At 40.8% G+C, this 19,944-nt stretch overlaps 3 protein-coding genes across 6 annotated transcripts; 2 read left to right on the top strand and 1 right to left on the bottom strand.

The window, feature by feature from the left end:
• Positions 1–1,270: 1,270 nt before the first annotated feature.
• dffb (DNA fragmentation factor, beta polypeptide (caspase-activated DNase)) lies at positions 1,271–5,831 on the top strand. Its single transcript, XM_080764868.1, has 7 exons — positions 1,271–1,426; positions 1,580–1,706; positions 2,129–2,314; positions 3,271–3,350; positions 3,443–3,616; positions 4,666–4,766; positions 4,864–5,831. Exons 1-7 carry the CDS (start codon positions 1,289–1,291, stop codon positions 5,105–5,107), a joined length of 1,050 nt encoding a protein of 349 aa, XP_080620994.1. The 5' UTR covers positions 1,271–1,288; the 3' UTR covers positions 5,108–5,831.
• A 915-nt stretch (positions 5,832–6,746) lies between these two features.
• On the bottom strand, positions 6,747–13,875 carry cUnh1orf174 (chromosome Un C1orf174 homolog). 4 transcript variants are annotated; one of them, XM_080764870.1, is made up of 4 exons: positions 13,531–13,875; positions 11,906–11,962; positions 11,413–11,784; positions 8,157–8,587 (listed from the first exon to the last, which is right to left on the bottom strand). In XM_080764870.1, exons 1-4 carry the CDS (start codon positions 13,540–13,542, stop codon positions 8,444–8,446), a joined length of 585 nt encoding a protein of 194 aa, XP_080620996.1. In that variant the 5' UTR covers positions 13,543–13,875; the 3' UTR covers positions 8,157–8,443. The 4 variants fall into 4 exon arrangements, 3 of the variants coding, with proteins under 3 accessions (XP_080620996.1, XP_080620997.1, XP_080620995.1); XR_013964152.1 differs by lacking the exons at positions 11,906–11,962; positions 13,531–13,875 and having other exon boundaries at positions 6,747–8,240; positions 8,324–8,587; positions 11,413–11,898; XM_080764871.1 differs by lacking the exon at positions 11,906–11,962.
• A 1,216-nt stretch (positions 13,876–15,091) lies between these two features.
• Positions 15,092–19,759, top strand: b3gnt7l (UDP-GlcNAc:betaGal beta-1,3-N-acetylglucosaminyltransferase 7, like). The gene is made up of 2 exons (XM_080763245.1): positions 15,092–15,855; positions 16,851–19,759. Exons 1-2 carry the CDS (start codon positions 15,452–15,454, stop codon positions 17,701–17,703), a joined length of 1,257 nt encoding a protein of 418 aa, XP_080619371.1. The 5' UTR covers positions 15,092–15,451; the 3' UTR covers positions 17,704–19,759.
• Positions 19,760–19,944: the final 185 nt, after the last annotated feature.

Here is a 19,944-nt window from a genome sequence, read left to right as displayed (position 1 = left end):
CGCTGAGTGTTCAATCATTCAAACACGGTGGGTATTAGAAACTGTTTTTCAAACTAGAGCCGCCATATTGAAGCTAGACGCCCCTAACGTCACAAATGGGGGGATTTAGCAAAATAGAGCAATGCTTTCGTTTGGTATAGTCGAGCGAGAAAGTGAGCGAGAAATAAACGTAGAACATTATTAAATTAAATATTGTTCAATTGATTTGAATTTTTGTTGTTGAATAAAATACATTAAAATGCTGCTCAATATCAACCCCCGGACCCTCTCAACTGGTATGTCCCAACGCGATGCATCCGTTTCTATGGTAAAGTCCACGTTGCTATGCAGTTCTTCATCGGGGGACTATATGGAAAACAGATCATCCCTGGAAATGTGTCGCCATCTCGCGACACTTTATCTCGACTTTGATTGATTAGACAGAATGTAAACTTTGGTTGTAAAATGTAAATGTGTACATATTTGACATTTGAGTCTGCCAACACATGCACATAATTAACCAGTGGTAAAAAAAAGTACTCAGAGTTGACTTAGTAAAATTATCAATACTGCAATATAGAAATACTATGTTAAGTAAAATAACGAAATTCAAAATGCACTTGAATAAAAGTACTGGAAATTGGAAATACTGGAAATTGGAAATACTCAAGTAAATTAGAAATAACTCGAAATTGTAGGCTAATTGTAAATGTACTTAGTTACTTTCCACCACTGACATAAACGAGCAAAAATAAGGAGGGGGGTTAGCGGTATACAATTCATGTCTAATTGTTCCATTATGTTAAATGTTAATTCCTTGAATATAATATTGGTGTAGCTTTATCAGAGGATACATACATTTACAAAACCGTTCTGTATACCTTTCATGTTTGCTACAGATTTGTCTCTAAAAATGTGCTTCTTTTCGTTTCAAAAGCTTTATGTGAATCTACTTTGTAGGCTGTAGCCTATTATTAAATATTTGTAACAGAAAGACACTTTTGTAGTTTTGTAAGCTAGTTTGCAATTATGTGACAGTGTACAGCTCTGTTTCATTTACGTTCCCTCCTTTAATTGCTCATACGTAACATTTCTTAGTTTTGACTTTGAGTTTCATATTGGCAATGTAAATGTATTTCGCCAACAAAGATCATGAATTGATTTGAATAAAGAAACTCCCAATCTATCCTTTAGATGGCAGTGTGTATCCTTTGGTGGGGGAGGGTTGTTTACAAAACAGAACAAGAGACTACAGTTTCGATGTTTTTAACAGTATTACCGCGGAAGTCGAAGCAGTAATAAGGTAACGATGTTTACAATGTTTGGTTGTTTTGGAAGAGAGAGCTGTAAACCCGTTAAAATCAGGAGTCTCCATGGAAATAGAAAATATGGCGTTGCAGCAAAAAACCTGAAGGAGTTGATTAAAAAATCCTGCAAGCTATTGCAAGTAAGTTAAAGCGTGAGTTTTCTTTTGGCACGGGAATAGAGATCTCTAATAAGCACACAACGCCTCGCGATGGGACTCGCTGTGAGCTTGTACATCTGCTATGTTATGTTTTATCTCCTAATTTAAGCATCACTGTTCTGTTCTTATTTCCAGGCACCCCGTGGCTCACACCGTGTTTGCTTGTATGAAGACGGCACTGAGGTGACAGAGGAATATTTCCACGTTCTTCCAGATAATGTGGAACTTGTGCTTCTCTCTGATAACGAGACATGGGGTGGATGTAAGTCCAGCTGTTTCCTCCTGTAATAACATGTAATAACTACAGATTACATTATCAGTAGTAATTACTCATTACATTATTTGTAGGCATTACATGTTATTACCGACTTTATATGCTTTATTACACTTAGAGTAAGTACAAAAAGTCAAAAACCTGTAATAACATTCCCCCCAATAATGTAGGCTACCAAAATGTGAGTTAAAAAACGTTCGCTCTGAAAGAATATATATTCAAAGATTTGCGCCACATTTTCAGACGATAAAAAAAAGCAATTATACAAGCGCTGAGCTTGTAGATTCCAATAGATTTCCAATAGCTAAAACACCAAAAGGGGTTCCCGTCCTGAATGGGTTTTAATTACCATGTATCTGTACTACCATTCTGCCATGTAGTGAGTCAGTGACTTTACATTGTGTTTTCAGCCGTCTGCGGTCTGAGCCAGTTGCTGAGCACAGACAGACACGCCGACCGTCTCATCCAGGAAGCCAGGAAACTTCTCACCAATGAGTCAGCCCCGGAGACACGTAAACTCCTGGGTGAAATCCTCTGCCACCTGCAGGATAACTCTGATCTGGAAAACAGAGAGGACGATGAAGGCTGGTTCAAAGGTAAGGCCATCCCGTGCAGGGGATACTTTATAGCAGACGCAGTGGTTCCAAAAGTGGGGTCCGGGGACCCAGGGGTCTTTGACGGAGTTCCAGGGGGTACCCAGCTAAATGATAGTTTGGAACCAAATGGACCCTTATGGGTCTGTAACTCAGAGTTAAATTAACATTGATTTGACAATATATAGAGGGTATGCGTGAGACATCATCATCATACCCGGAAGTTATGCAGGAATGCCTACTGAGTGTCAAAAAACTACTTTTCTGGCCTTGATAGCCCCTACATCAAAACAGAAAAGTCAATCTGATTGCATTAAATTATGTTAAACGACATTAAATTCACTTTGCCACTCGATTTCCCATTCACTTTATGCATGCGCATACCCTCCCAGAGATAGAAATGTCATTAAATGGGGGTCCATAGATAAAAAAGGACATACAATGAGTGCTGGCATTTTCTTCATTTCAACAGGTCCATAGACTAATGCATGTCAAACTGGGGGTCCTTGAAATGAAAATGGTTGAGAATCACTGCTATAGAGTCGAAAAAATCTTCTCTTATGGGGGTCCCTGGCATGTCTTTTCAAATGGGGGTCCGCAGGCTAATTAGTGTCAATTTGGGGGTCCTTGACATGAAAAAGCACTGGGTCGGGGCACATTTGTGGGTCGGACACATGTCTATGGTCCATTTATTTTTGTTTTCCCACATTTTGTTGAATATTATTGAATAATTATTATTCAGTGTTTTTTCCAGTAATTTCTTGAAGAAATTGATGAAAAATCTAAGAAATTCCATGAATTAGAAAACAACGGTTTAAGAAGTATAAGCTCACGACGTGTTGTGAGCTTGTAGATATGCTATATTTTCACTAGTTTGGGTCCCAGGCAAACATAAAGTACAGGGGACATTCTTTTATCCATCTGTGTGTGTGACCTTACTGACTGAGGTTTCGTCTCAGGTGTCAATGTTCGATTCAAGACCAAGTCCGCCTACATGAAGTACAACTGCGAGAGCAGGATGCGTGGCTACCTGAGAGAGGTAACAGTGAAGTCTCTTAAGTCTAATGTATAACAGTTCTCTACAGATGTTTAATTTACATTTTATTTAACCAGTTTTGCATGTCTACTTAGATGGCTGACGTGGCGAAAACCATAAAGAAAAATAAACTCAGGGAAGAGTTCCAGGCAGCGGCAGAGTTGCTGACGGACAAGCTAAAAAAAGACAAGTACAACGGCTGCTACTTCGACAGGACTGAAGAGGAGCCGGACCGCTTCTGCACTCGGGCTGGATGGTTCACATGCCAGGTGAGGGATTATTATAGTCTGACTAAGAGGCAGATATAGCTTCATACTATCACGCTTTAATGCATGTCTAGGAGGCGACGCGTTAATATTGGAATACACTTCAGATTATCAAAGTAGATTCAGATGAAATCTTTATTGTGCTTCTATGGAAGAAATTAGCTTTCACGGTCTGTGCACAAACAAACACTTGACACAAGACAGACTCAAACCACGCCCACGGTATAAACAAACTAGATCACACAACACTGTAACTGACCTGAGCCCAGGCTATTTAACCATTTATACTTTAGTTGAACGGAGCCCCACTGGGCTCTATACTAGACCCCCTCCCGTTTTCCCTCTACACTTATAGATATACATATTTGCAGAACATTTCAGATCTACAGTTCTGCAAATATATATAATATACATACATACATACATACACACACACACACACACACACACACACACACACACACACACACACACACACACACGTTTGTCAACAAATGTTTGACCCAGAATAGGGATGCTAGAGTTCAAGTGGTCAAGTTGATTGCTGACATATAGTTGTCTATATTTGCAGCCAGAGCGGGAGGAGGGTGAAGCATGGGTTGAGGGGTGGCCGGGGTAGTGTGCTGTGGTCAGGGGGACTGCCCATAATTCCGACATCCCATTACTCCCTACTAAGTGGCTTCGCATGGGGATAGGGTTAGTAATGCCGTGAGTCGGACCTTTGCCGTGGTCAGTGGTCAGTGCTCTGTACTCGGTGCCAGTGTTTTATTTTAGAAAATGTAGTGATTTTCAGGAGCTCATTTCTACTGGTGAGGGCAGCATTATGAAATAACAGATGCTCGTACAGGAGCATGGGTTTAATAATGCTACAGCACAGCAAGAGCAGGACATGGTTTGACTGATAGAGCCCTAAGTTTGCTGTCGGCAAAGTGTTTTATGTTGGCAGCATTTATGGATGTGTATCAAGATTGTCAAGATCGAAGTACTGAATGCCAATAGGAAACTCTTGAGTCCTATATAAGCTGAATGACTGTACCTCTCACAAACCTCAGGGGCCGTTCGACAAGGAGGCATGCACGTCATTCCACTCAATCAACCCCTATGGCAACCAGGAGAGCAGGGTGGTCTTCAGCACATGGAATCTGGATCACATGTAAGTGACATTTTATTCCGGAACTTGCTCTCCATTACCGTTGGGACATTACCTGCTCTAACTGCCATTTCAAATATTGTAAAATATGCATTTCTAGGATTGAAAAGAAACGAGCAATCATCCCTGACCTGCTGGACGCTCTCTGTGACCACAAGTGCTGTGACATCAACATGGACTATTTCTACAGTCTGCTGTTCACCAGAGTAAACCTGAAGCTTGTTCACATTGTGTGCCATAAGAAAGGACAGCACAACCTGCACTGTGAGAAGAAAAATATCTACAAACGGGCCATAGAAACAGATAAGACCATCAAAAATGGGAAGCGGTTACGCAGGAAATAGCATTCTACACTTTTGAGTGCCAAAACCACTCCTATAGACAGCTATGCGTATCCCTGGCTCTGTCCCTGGGTCTGTCCGAGCACGAAAATAGCGTTATAGCGTTTGTTCACCACCAAGTGTCACTGTTGCACAGCCTAACACACACACACAGGCCAGGTATGATGGCGTGTACAGTACATAAAGCACAAGTACAGTACAGTGCCACTCACTTCAGACGGGTCTTCTTTTTTCTTTAGAAAATGATTTATTTATCATAAATTTATGCAAATTAACAATAATTATGTTTTTTACTTTAAGAAAATCATTAATATACAAATGAACTGTGAAACGTACATGTTGACATGAATTTACAATGCTGGTTAACAGATGCAAGATCTTGTATCCATTCAGGCAGAATGGATACAACCCTTTCCTTGGCCCCATTAGCTTTCTTTGACATGGCGGTCATTTTTTCTACAACCTCAACTCAACTTACGGTTTGCCTACTACTTTTGACTCGATCAAATCTACTTTTCTGACTTGCAATAACTTACAAGAAGTAAAACGCCTACAATACATGCTCTGACATTTGTGGCCGTGATATTTGCTTTTTCTATCAGCTCCGGACAATTATTTAAACAGCTGGTTACAGAATTTGTTGGCCTGCTTTTCTTTGTTCATCATTTACATACATCAAGGTGCTAGTGATAAAGGGATTTAAGAATTAAACACCACAGGATTTGAATTAAGTGTTTCATCATTTATTACATTTGTACATTTTTGTAATAAAAAGCAACAAAAACATACCTCAACAACAAAATAATTAATCTCTGGAGCTTTAAATGTAAAGTGTCATGGGATTTTCTTTTAGCCAGAAAGTTATTCGTCAAATAATGTGCTCTGTGTATTGGTACTGTAATAAAATGCATTGTTTTGCACTACAATTATTACTGGAATTATATTACTCATTCAATCAGGCAGTTGCATAGCAAACTACAAAAAACACTGTGCATAAATAAGGCATTTGTTAACAGGCAATACAAAAACCATTTATCAAAAATATATTGAATGTCTGATTGCTGGGTTTATATGAATCAACAATATATACACAATAGTGCACTAGTATTTACCTTAGCAGATATAAACAATATTTTTGTTAGTGCAAATATCTTTAGTCTCAATTGATGCAAAACTATATACAAATTTACATTTCGCACAAATCATGTCTTCATATGATCTTCAGGCCACCAATCATCAACAAAACATTTAGTGCCAGTGTTTTTGTAGTAGCCCTTTTGCATCACTCATGTAAGATCATGGTAAAACATGGTGTTAACTGAGGGAACCATGTAGTGGCTAAATGAGCCAGTGTTAACTTAAAGGACCACTTCACCACTTTTCAACCTATCTTCATATAATAGGTCCTGACTAATAATCATGAAAGAATGGCCCATTCTTTTCTAATCGGTCTGTGTCTCATAGGAGGGCTGTGGGCAGTTCACAAACTGTCTTCCAGTGACATCATCGAAGGGGAATCCAAGCTAATAGAAACTGCAGGCTTTCTAGTCCTGAAAAGTTGCAATGCGAAAATGGAAGCCATCGTTCTCACGATAATGATCTCTTAACATTTTTGTAAAAAAATCTTGTTTAAATACAAATCTGCCTAATGATGTCACTGGAAGACGGTTTCTAAACTGCCCCCAGCCCTCCTATGAGACACAGACTGAGTAGAACAAAATCGTGTCATTTTATCATGATTATTAGTGAGGACCTATTATATGAAGATAGGTTGAAAAGTGGTGAAGTGGTCCTTTAAGGAGAATTCCATGCTAGAAGGCTTTATTTGTAGTGGTTACGTCCCCACCAAAGAGGTCCAGGTGTTATTTTGTGCAAAAGTGCATTATTGGCTATTCCCCCTACCATAAGCCCTCAATGAATTGCATTGAATTGAGTGTGGCTATGTGGTGTTGTGTTATTCGCTTATTTCCATCGCTCAAAAATCTATTTATTTTGTATGTATCCTCTCTTTATAATGTAAATGGTATCCCAAGCGGCACACTTTACTACTTATTTAGATGGAAATAAGCGAATTAGCACATAAACCCAAATATGAGGGCTTATATTAGGGGAAATAGCCAATAATGCACTTTTGCACAGAATAACACCTGGACCTCTTTGGTGGAGACGTAACAACTACAAATAAAGGTAAGAAAGCCTTCTAGCATGGAATTCTCCTTTAAGATCTATATACTTGGTTGTGCAACAGAGTAACAATTGGGGAACAGAGTTGCATTCCGAATTTCCGACGCACCGCCATTTCGATTACGTGGCTTCTGCGTGCGTTTAGGGTTAGTATTGAGCTCGTCGGAATGGCAGTACGTCGGAATAGCAGGCTAGTAGTAAAATGAATGCTGATCTACACATCTTTATACATACGGTATGCAATTTTTGTTATGATAGAATGGATTCAAACCACGGCTTACAATTTTCTTTTAAGTCCCTCTGGAAACGAACACGGAACATGTTACACAGGAGCATGTTCTATTTCTCAGGCCAATTAATAATTAGGCTACTTACGAAATATGAAGACATGTTGATCAATGGGTCATAAGCATTAAAGTTTCCATATTAAAAGTTGCATTTTGGATCGATTCTTTGATTGAAATTTAAAATGAAAAAAAAACATCATAGTATGCAGGACATTAGTGAACCCTGGTGCTTGAATTGGGCATTGAACGAAGATATTGTTTATTTGGCTAGAAAAAGCTGTTTGAATCAAGCATTTCATGTTTGTATCTAATTTAGTGACAAGGCTGGTGGTTTCTATAAAGGTCGACCCTTTTCATTTACAATTGATTATCTGAGCTGTTCCAATGTGGGGTTTATCTTGCAAAGCAACTCCATCTTGTGCCCATTACTGTTTTAGTTTGAAATATAATCACCCCGGTACAATCTCACAAGTCACAACAAGGCACAACACTTTAAACTGCTGCAATACAAGCAGTATGGCATGCTGAGATAAACCATTGAAAAGTACCACAGGATAATTAACACACTCCAGCCATATATCAAAAAAGACTGTAGAGCCTGTAAAATTTTAACTTCCAAACTACATTATGAAGCATAGCCTATTTCAATAGCACCATATTGCATTGACAGTGATGTCTGGAGAGCTCTTGTTCGTGGCCTATGCCCAAAGTTGGGCTATAGGCGTAAGTAAGTAAGTAATATTGCATTACTGCAGCCACTAAATGGACTAAATCTCTCCAACAATCACATGGTCAACCATGTCAGTTTTATTTGGCTTCTTCCTTGGCACAGTGTCCTCCATAGCAGGCCTTACCCTATAGTATTACCCTAACTGCCTCCTCTGTCGTCACACTGCATGTCAGAGTGGCACACGTCTTCATCACTGTCTGACTCTTCAGGCGCATAGAAGTGTTGTCTCCTGTGTTCTCGCCGGCTCCTCATGGATGTGGCTGCTGGCCTTTGCAGATATTCCTGTGACAAAGAAGAAAAAGCAAAAGGCAGCTGCCTTCGAGTTGCTTGTTTGGACAGGAGAGGAAATCCTATCGCTGTGATGTTTGACTAGTCAATTCGTCACATCAGGAGGACTTTATCCTGCTTGTTAAATACTTAAACCCTATATACTTCATTTACCAGAGTCCACCACAGGTCTATACTAGGCCTTCTACTTAGGGTTCAAGTGGTTAATAGACAGTCATGGGAGTCCCATGTCTGGTGATTGAAGCATACTGTAAGGTCTATCTATGCCTGTTCCCTAGTACATGGGTTCCCGTCGCGGGACACCGATTGTGGGGTCGCAAAGTATATTTGGGTCATGAAAAAAACCCATTTTTTTAGGGCTCAACTTTCCACAAAAGTGAGGACGCAAATTGTGATTGGCCAGAATGAGATAATGTGTGATGATAAGAGCGCCCCTCACTTCATACTGGTGTGTATTTTTTTATGCATTCAACAGAATGAGTGAAATTCAATGTAAAAATGATTACAAATACATTTTAACTATACTCTACTTTGTTCAAAGACCCCTACATAGCCTTAGGCTTAATACACGACAAATGTGCACGCTTATGTGCATAAAATTACCTCCGGGGTTAGGTTGGGGTCACGAGTCAATGGTAGCATTATTTTGGAGACGTGGGCTGAAAGGTTTGGAACCCATGCCCTACTAGTATATAACTGGGAGGATTACACAAAGGTTTAACTTTGTATTTCGCATTTATTATGTATTTAAGTTTGAACGACCTCTGTCCACTTCTGAATCAGTCAAGGTGAGTGATTGCTGCAGAATTTTTTTTATTATGTTTCCAAGCTTGACTCTGGAACATACCGTAGCGTAGATGTGGAATCATTCAACTTTGAGGACGATTTTACAAATGTCTTTGTGAAAATCCTATGTTTCTATGTCAATGGTGCTCAAACTATTTCATGTCAAGAACCCCTAGAATTATATAGTATGTAATTGGCCACCGACCCCTATCTGAAAATATGTTGTTCTAGGGATCCCCCAAGCAAAAATAGCAGATCTACAAGCTCACTATGAGCTTGTAGAAGTAGAGGTGACAGAAGTACACAAACTACCTGCTCTAGTAAAAGTGGAAATAATCATCTACTTGAAAAGTTAAAGTACAATTTGAGGTATGAAAGTAAAAGGACATCTTTTTAGAAGTACTCCTGTCTCCTGGCACAACCATCTTCTTCAGCTGCAAAATAAAAATGTGTTTATTTGGAACAGGAACTCCGAACTACATTTCAGTACAGACATTCATTATGTAATCTTCAGATCAGATAACCTGATGACGGTCTGTGTACCGAATTGCTGTTCCCGTTCCCAATAAATATATTTTCAAGTGCAGGTGAAGAAGATAGTGTGCACTGTGCAAGGAGCCCTTTCTCTTCTTTCTTTCATTAAAAGTAAAACTTTTTTAATGGGGCGTTGTTTTTTAAAGAACATTTTACTGACATTATTGTGACATACTATACATTACATAAATTGGGTGTTTTTACCATCATGACCCTAGCATCCCTATTCTGGGCAAGCATGCCGTAATAGGCAAACATTCATCGACATGCCATAAAAATAGGCCAATATTCAGCGACATTAGGAAAACATTTGGCAAAAATGGGTATAGAAGCTCACAACGCGTTCAGCTTGTAGATCCGCTGTTTGTATTTGACGTAAAACCGTTTTTAAGCACTTCATTAATGTGTTTCTTTAAATTGAAGAATCACAGATGAGAAAGCAGTATGTACAGTACTTCAAATCATGATGCGTTTGTTTTTGAAGACTATTTATACTGACAATTAAAACTATGTAGATCAAATAATAAAACAATTTTACAGGAGCAAAAAAGGACTGCTATCAGTTGCTGTGCAACAACTTTGCTCAAGCCTGATTCTGCAAAGCCTTTGATAATCATCGCTACTGCACAGCTGGCTTCACTTCTCTACTGTGTTGCTTCGGTTTCTCAAGTACAACAAATAACAAAAATGCTAAAAGAAAAAGATTCCAAGGCACTCTCCTCAATGTTTATTCACTTGTAGGCTATTTTCACTATATTTAGATTAGGGACACCAGGTTAATTGTGGTTAAGGCACTGCCCTTATGTGTACTGTAGACTGCACAAGCCAAAAACAGTACATGCACCAATCTGTTCTGTTGTCAAATCTTTTATGTTTACATTAGATTGGAATTGTATTTGATCATCTGCCTGGATGGAATCCGTCACATGCAAGGGGGAAATAAGCTGATTATTCCCCAGGATTAAGTGTTATGTGAATTCTAAAGTAACAAGTCTGTTTTTAAAATGCAGTTTAGCTATATAAAGTATAGATTTCTCTTTTAAAATGCAATTAGGTTATGTACAATCAATATTGTGCTGATATTAAATGGCCAATCAATCAGTGCATCTTAAATACTATTAACAGCCAATATTCAGCATTCAGATGGTGAAAATGTGGGTCATGTTAGGGAGAAGTTTCCATGGAAATCATTGTTTACAGAAATGCAATAATTTATTCCAGTTCCCCCAGGTATCGGTAAATAGTCTACAGAAGTCATTCTCAAAGTGGGATCCAGGGACCCCCATGGGTTCACTAACAAAATTAATAGTTTTAAACACTTGAGCCCCATTTTGTCACATTTTCCAAAATAGCCGACACGTTGTGAGCTTTTAAATCTGTCATTTCCGGGGGGTTTTTTGACAAATCTTCTGGCACAATTTTTTTTCAAATGGGGGTCCGCGTGGTCAAACGCATATACATTTAGGAGTCCTTTTAACCACTGCTCTACAGTGCCTCACCTGCACAACATCAAGGTTACCAAAGAATTGCTCCACGGGCAGAATCTGATTACTGTCATCATCCGGGAAGGTGATCTTCTCGGGACCGCCGTCGTCATCCATCAGCTCTGCCTCCCGTTTATCCACCAAGCCTTTTGCTCTGCACACACCGGGCTCCAACCTCACGCCGGCGTCGTTCTCTTTGCCCTCCTGCTCGTCGGGCTGCGGCGACGCCGCGCAGCGCCTTCTGTCCAGTGACAGGTGGCACTCACAGCTGATGAGAGACTCCATAATGGGACCGTGTGCTTGTCTGCTGTTAGCACCACCAACCGTGGGGGAAGCTGCGCAGGCTGTCTTTGGTCTTTTCATATCCGTTCTCCTCTTTGCAGAGGCCTGAGGAAATAAGTTGAAATAAATTGTCGATGATGCAGACCATTTCTCAACAAGTCTTGTTGAGAAAGTGCTTGCTGCTGGGTTTTTTTGGTCATTTCTCCACTCCATTTTCAATGCAAACCTTATCTGAGACACACTTGCCCCTCCTCCTCTTCAGGTTGCCAAGTCGACCAGACATCTGCGAAGGGTGAAAAGTGAAGAAAATATGGAATCCCCACTTGGCCAGGGTGGGGAGATATTGCACAGTACTACTTACACCCGGGTCTAAAGTTCTCATGGAAGAGTACTAGGAGACCATCTCTAACCAGTGCAGAGATCGAATTGATCGAATTGTATTAACATAGTCTACCATACAGATTGTATAGTAAAAAATGAATTCTGTATTAGAGTATATTTTCAACCTATCTTGGTCAGAGGGCTGTGGACAGTTCAGAAACCCGCCTACCACTGTGACATCATCGATAGGGAATCCAAGCTAACAGAAACGGCAGGCTTTCTATTCCTGGAAAGTTTGGCTTATCATTCTATAATATAAGCCATTGTTCTTGCCTTATTTATTTGCTTTAAGTGAAAAGAAAAACATGCCTAACAATGTCACTGGTAGTGGTAGGCGGGTTTCTGAACTGCACACAGCCCTCCTCTGAGACACAGATCGAGTAGGGGAGAAAAGTACCATTTTATCAGCATCATGCCGTGAGGACCAATTATATGAATATAGGTTGAAAATGGGCTTAAAGTACCAATACTGCAATGTATAGCCTACACCCTACATACAGTATAATAATGCATTGCAAGTAAAGGTTCTGCAAGACAAATTTTACTTGAAAATAAAATTGCATTAGCAGCCAAATGTAGACCTACTAGGCTATAAATAAAGTATATTAGTCTGGTCCGTCTGATATATGACAGCATATTGATAATGTTGAAGCAGCAATGTGCAAGCACTGCCAAGTAAACATTAAAAGGCCAGAAATCACTTAATTAATCTCTAATGTGCTAATGTGTTGTATTTTAAAAAAAAAAGCTGATCATCAATTTGTGACATATCAGAAACGTTATAACCAAAGCTACCAAAGATATATAGTGAAGTAGAAAGCAGCCTACAGTATTAACCTCTCAAATGTAGTTAGAATCTGCATAATAAAATGAAAATACATAAAGTACAAGCAGTAGCCTACCACTAGGGCTACTTTACTTGCAGCTCTATTCACTTGCAAATTGCTGAGATACTTTCCACCACCGTTTGTAGCGCGAAGAAGGCTTATTTACGACCAAGTGGTTCCCATCAGCAATCAGCACGTTGTTGGCATCTGTCTTGGCATGGTGGCATCGATGCCAAGTAAATGTCAGTGAATACACAAACACCCTCACACACTAGCAACTGCATGCATGCATGGCGAAACAACAGCGTTGTAAACGAGGCGCCGCCTAGCTGTCTCTTTAATCAGATGGAACGTCTTAAACTTTCCCGACGTTCTGATGTTACAACTACAAGCCGTCGTTAAATTAACAGATTGTAGCTGTATAATAATAACGTGTGTAACCCGAGGAGGACTGCAGTGGATGGGTAGCCTACTCTAGAGTAGACGAAAAGAAGGGGCTTTTTCCACACGACGAGGAGTCGTGCCGCTCGCCAAAAATAGCCGATCTACAAGCTCACAGCGTGTCGCGGCTGAACGCGCCGTGAGCTTGTAGATCGGCTAGTGTTTTAGGCAAAAAAGAAAAACGAGGTAAACAGACACTCACCTTCGTTCTCATTATTTCCAAACGCAGCCAGCGGACCCCCCACAGTCTCTGACTACGACGGACGGTCGGACCGGAACGCTTCTGCTCGGCTCTCGAGTCACGACCCCGGCCCCGGGACCCCCGAGTCAGTCCGTTTCACTTTCACGCCATATGTAGAAACACAACGTGAGCCAATTCCTTGTTGCAGTATTTGTTGTTATCCTTGCTTTATTCTGAGAAGAGGACAGTGTTTATTAAAGGCGGCGTCTCGTCTCGTCAGGTCTGGTCTGTTTGACACTAGTGACCGTGGTGGTGTGGTTATAGTGTTGTGTGGTCTGCTCTGTGTCTGTCCGCCGCCTGGCTGCTTTTCCCGGTAGTTCTGTGTGAGTCACGAGAGAGGGCGCAGTTCAACTGCAGGTCGCCCCTCCTCCTCCTCCTCCTTATACTCCGGAGTACGACGGTGTCGCTGGAGTAAAAACAACAACAACAGATGCATAAATTACTAAAGTCATCCAATCTGGGAACCCATCGGCAATAAAAGGAAAACAGCACCCTCTGCTGTTTGTTTCCTTTGCACAAGTTATACATGATGCTGTGTGTGTGTGTGTGTGTGTGTGTGTGTGTGTGTGTGTGTGTGTGTGTGTGTGTGTGTGTGTGTGTGCATTAGCTATTCGTTTTTGTAAACTATACAATAGGTCCAATGTAATGCTTTATGGTGTCGTCCACAGTTAATAGTTTTGTATTGAGTTGTGCTTGAAATGTACTGTAATTCTCCAATCTGTTAATAAATGATTCAATCAATCAATCAATCAATCATAAAACAAAAGGTAGCCTACCTAATCTGTTATAGCTATAGCTATGTAACAAGCAACTTCAATTTATTGACGTCAGAGTTGTGGCAGAAATGTGACACATGAACACCAGGGGGCACTGTAAGCCTTCTCAACGTGCAGAGTGAATCGAGTGTTTGTGTGTGTGACCGTGTGTTTGTGTGTGTGACTGTGACTGTGACTGTGTGTGTGTGTGTGTGTGTGTGTGTGTGTGTGTGTGTGTGTGTGTGTGTGTGTGTGTGTGTGTGTGTGTGTGTGTGTGTGTGTGTGTGTGCGTGCGTGTTGTAACTTTTTTGGTTAAAGCAATCTGTCATTTAACTTTAGTATAGTTTAATCATTCAGAATAGCGTCAGCAATACCAGCAATGGACAAAATTGACCTTTTTTTTAAATAACCAAATTGTATTATGGCTAATAATGCACGTTTATTTTAAGCAGTTAAGTGTATTATTACTTAACATGTGACCAAATCATTTGCCATTTAACTGATCTTAGCCTACACAAGATAAGTCTAACTGCCTATACTTGTGACTTGTCTGTGTATTTAGGCTGGAAGTTTTTTATTCCAGACTAGTCCAGGTCTGAATGCAACACAAGTCCTGGTCCCTATGCAATACGGTGGCCATGCCGCACCTGTGATGTGTGGAGGAAACGAGAAACTGTCACAGAGCTCCTTAGAAGAGGGAGGGTGGAGAGGAAAGAGTAGTCGGAGGAGGGTGGACCGGTGGAGGGGTCACTACACACAGAGCCACTCAGCAGCCACTCAGTCTGCCAACACAGAGGATGAAGAGATGTAGCTGCGATATGAGCCATTTGCTCAAAATGAAGGATATGTTCATGATGGGACACAATTCTGTCTCCGATGGAAGATCATTGTGTCTCTGAGGGGGGCTTTCACTGGATGGAGGCTCATGGCATCGCTCATGGCATCGGGCGCAGACACAAGTTGAATGGATCTAAGTTCAAGGGGGATACAAATTAAGAACGATGGTGGTGCATTCGAATGGGACTTAAAAAAAACAAGGTAGGCCTTTGGCACACTATGCCAATAAAAGGTAATATATTATTTAAGGATTTCTCGGTGTTAAAAACACCCTGCTGTGCGCAATAGCAATGGATCACTTTTTCAGGAGAAAGAGGGTCGGTCTGTTGAAAACTCTCCTGAGTTTGTGTCTCATTTTTGCGTCCTTTCTCATGATCCACAAGTTAAAAGTCGCGGATAAAGACGTTATTGGTCTTAAAAGCAGCCGGGACGCGGGATGGTGCGGTGGACAGGAATGTGTTTCCCTCAAAGAAAACAAGGGTGTCGTGATGAGAGTGGGGAATTTCTCTCCTGTGTCGCCGGGCGACGAGCTGGACGCGCCTCAACGGGTCACCGTCTCCAACGCGACACCCTCGGCGGCCACCTGGGACGTGCACGTCATGAACTGCAGCGAGGACGCGGCCGTGAGGACCAAGGACTGGTTCAAGCGTCTGGATCCTAGATTCCACCAGTTCGTGTTACATAGACACTGCAGGTAGACTATAACTATACTACTACTATAGGCCTACTACTCAGTGGTGGAAAGTAACCAAAAGTTCTGTGGCATTTACTCTTGAACTTGAACGTATAGGCCTACAATCAAACACTGTAATTAATAATTACAGTGTTTGATTGTACTTAAAGTAGGCCTACAATTTTGTGGTACATCTACTACTTTTACTGTAGCCTATATTCTACTTCAGTTTTCTTTGTGTTTTTGTCAGTACTGATAGCTTTTAGTCAGTGTGTGGCTATTTCCACTATACATCTCAGTACAGAAATATTGTAGGCCTACAGTTTATTTTTTACTTCATTACATCATACAAATCAGCAGCACTTTTGCATTTCCTACAGCACAGAGCTTGACAGCTATATTTTAATGCCAATACTGTTGTAATGGAATTTGCATTATTTATATATAGCAGTAGGCCTATACTGTTATTTGAACTTAAAGGGATATTTCACTTAAAAAAACAACCTTTGGTCATTTTATCTTCTACTCAGGCTTATGTGAACACCTCAGACAGTTTTTATGTGGCTCGTTTCAGTATTTAGATATTTGTTATTAATGTTAGCTGCCACACCCCCTTCCTATATAGCCATACAAACCCATTGTAACTTCAAACTCCACTATAACCATGATAGATTCATCGAAAACACACATTCTCTTCTGGTGACTGATACTGCCCTTCTAATACGTGAGATTCGTCATATGTTTTAATAATTCAGGGAAAGTAGAAAAAAGTAAAAACACGGGCACCTCATGTATTAGGAGGGCAGTATGAGTCACCAGAAAAAACAACAGGTGTTTTCGACGAATCTAACATGGTTAAAATCGAGGTTGGGTTACAATGGGTTTGTATAAGAAGGGGGCGGGACAATTAAAAATCTGGGGTGTTCACATAACCCATGAGTAGACGATGAAATGAACAAAAAAATGAAAGTGAAATATATAAGTAACACAAAATGTGGGTTCTTGTACGACCGCAGGTACTTCCCGATGCTGATCAACCACCCTGAGACGTGCAGGGGTGGAGATGTCCACCTGCTCATGGTGGTCAAGTCCGTCATAGAGCAGCACGACCGGCGGGAGGCCGTGCGCCAGACATGGGGCAGGGAACGGACCGTCGACGGGAAGAAGATCAAAACGCTGTTCCTCCTGGGGAGTCCGACGAGCGGCAAGGACGCCAAAAACCTCCAGAAGCTGATCCAGTACGAGGACCAGATCTACGGGGACATCCTGCAGTGGGATTTCATGGACACGTTCTTCAACCTCACACTCAAGGAGGTCAACTTTCTGAAATGGTTTGACATCCACTGCACGAGCACGGAGTTCATATTCAAGGGAGACGACGACGTGTTTGTCAACACAAACAATCTGTTGGACCTGATCGGCTTCAAGGTCGAGGGCCACAAAGTCGCCAACTTATTCGTGGGCGACACCATCTCTAAGGCGATACCCATCCGGAACCGCCAGAGCAAATACTACATTCCTAAAGAGCTGTATGACAAGCCATACCCCCCTTATGTCGGGGGAGGGGGGTTTCTAATGTCATCCCAGCTCGCCAGGCGACTGTTCGTGGTGTCAGAGGACCTGGAATTGTATCCCATCGACGACGTGTTTCTAGGCATGTGCCTTCAGAGGCTGCGCCTGGCGCCGGAGCTGCACCCAGGCTTCAGGACCTTTGGCATCACCAAGCGCAGGGTCAGCCCCATGAACAGCGAGCCGTGCTTCTACAAGGACCTCATTGTGGTGCACAAGCTCAGCTCGCAGGACCTGCTCAAGATGTGGAGCGTGGTGCACAGCGAGGACCTCGTCTGCGCAAAGAGGACTTCCATGTGATGACGGTCAAAATGCATCCCACTCAGACTCCACACACTCACCTCACAAGCACACAGGACTACATACACTGTAAAGTCCAGAGTGTTCATTTAACTCTGAGATTGTACAAATGGAACCAAATGGAGCCTAAAAGCACCATTTATTTCTATTTGTAAACTCTCACAAGTCACAATAGGTTATGGTGCATTTGGTTCCATTTGTATAGACCTACCCTCAGAATGAAAAGGCTCCATTTGGTTCCATCCGTACCCTCTCAAATTAACCCTCAGGGTAAATTTACAATAAGGGCTACCTTGCATTTGTGTGATGTGATATTTTATGTGATATTTTATGATATTCTAATTAACTGTCCATTTAAAAGTTGGAGAGCAGTACTGTATTTTACCTATTTCCCCTGGGCTCTAGACACGCACTAGACATGCACGATTGATAGATTTGATTTGGGGGTTGTTTGTCTATTCTGTAATGTTAGAATAGACAAAGGATCAGAATTTCAAAATAGTGTGTATAGGGTTGGGGTTAACAGCTCACAAAATAATAATAAATCATATGTAAGCTAATGTCAGATTGTCAGCCTCTCCCTCTACAGTCTGCGCAGTCTGGGACAACGTGGGGAGATGACATCACAGTGTCAGGCATTTTTGAGGTTAGGAGATAACTGACAAAAATGACAACATGCACTTTCACAGGAAAAATGAACTGCAAAAGAAAAGCCCCTTATCTACCGCTTTTTCCATTACCCCCTGGATGTGAGAGCTGACACTCTACACACGTATAGACTAGACCACATCATGTGACAAGTCAAAATATTACAATGCAAATTTACAATGCACTGTAAACTGTTGTCTGTCAGGCAGAAACCTTGTAGGCCAAAACAGTTTTCAAGAAATGGAAAATAATAAATAGTGTTCCAATGGTACCAATTATATATATAGTCACAAGCTCTTGTTAAAACTTTTCATTGGTTAAATATTTATGGAACCCACAGACAAGCGAAACCACTTTCAACCTGGCGTCCTTATTTCGAGCATGACAATGTGACACATTTTGAGCTTGTAGATCTGCTATTGTCACTACTCCAGTGGGACACCATCGTAAAGATATATACAACATAAAAGATTAAATATGGAGAAACAAGGTCCAACAGCAACAAAATATTGCATGGCATAAACCAAATATAAACCATTTTAGCACATGAAATGTCAACTTGATGCACAGCCCGGTCAAATTTTGAATGTCTAGTACAGTTACCGTACTTTTACTTTTGATGGCGTCAGTGTGATAATCAAATAACACTATAAAGGCCAGTCCACACCAATGCAACTCCTTGCAACACTGTTTTAAATCCAATCCACACCAATGCAACTTCTTGCAACTGCCATTTGGGGTTGCAAGGAGTTGCATGTTGCAGGAGTTGCAATGGTGTGGACTGGCCTTAAAGGCGACTCATTGCACATTTATCTGTGAAGGTAAACTGCTTAGAATAAAGATTATCATACAGTTGAATTGTTATTAAATAGGATATCAAAATTGTCAAAATCAAATGTTTTTATAATTAATATATTGTTGTATTGTCATTTTGTAGTTTTGTCTAAATAAATGTGATTTGTAGAGAAACCAAAGAATGTTAATGAATCTACTGCTGTAGATGCTTGTATGTGTACAGGTGTACATAAAACTGTGTAAATAATGAATATGGTTGAATGCTTCAACCCTCATACTAACGCTGAATTCACAAAAACAGTGATGTGCTTTTCCATGTCTAGTTTTCACCTAGTTCAGAGAGACCACGGCAGATTTCCTGTTGCAACGAATCTCTCCTCACCCTAGAAGACAATGCATGGAATGGAACCATGCTGCTTTCTCAGAATATGGAAGTGGAATTACGGTGATGTGACTGAATTCAAGCAGAATGTGCCCTTAATAAATTGCTGGAAATCATCACACATTATCATTTTGAAATTATATTCCCCCAAGATCTGTGTAGCAAGAGGCTACAGTATTTTGTTTAATGTCTGTTGCACATTTTCAATAAATGTGTACAATATGTTCTCTGTATAGGAGTTGTATACAGTAATTCTGCTAGGCCAGTCACAATTATAATTGTCTGATCGACAATTGAATTATGAGTATTCCTATTTCCATTTGAATGAATTCGCATAATCATTGGAATCGTTTCCGTTCATCTGTTAAATGAATCTGCTGGACCAATAGGCCTGTTTTTGGCCATAAAGTTTTGTT

Source organism: Protomyctophum bolini (genome assembly GCF_963924005.1).
Source record: "Protomyctophum bolini genome assembly, chromosome: 5".
NCBI lineage: Eukaryota > Metazoa > Chordata > Actinopteri > Myctophiformes > Myctophidae > Protomyctophum > Protomyctophum bolini.
The sequence above is the reverse complement of the archived record's forward strand: the minus strand, read 5'-3'. Positions and strand labels throughout refer to the sequence as shown.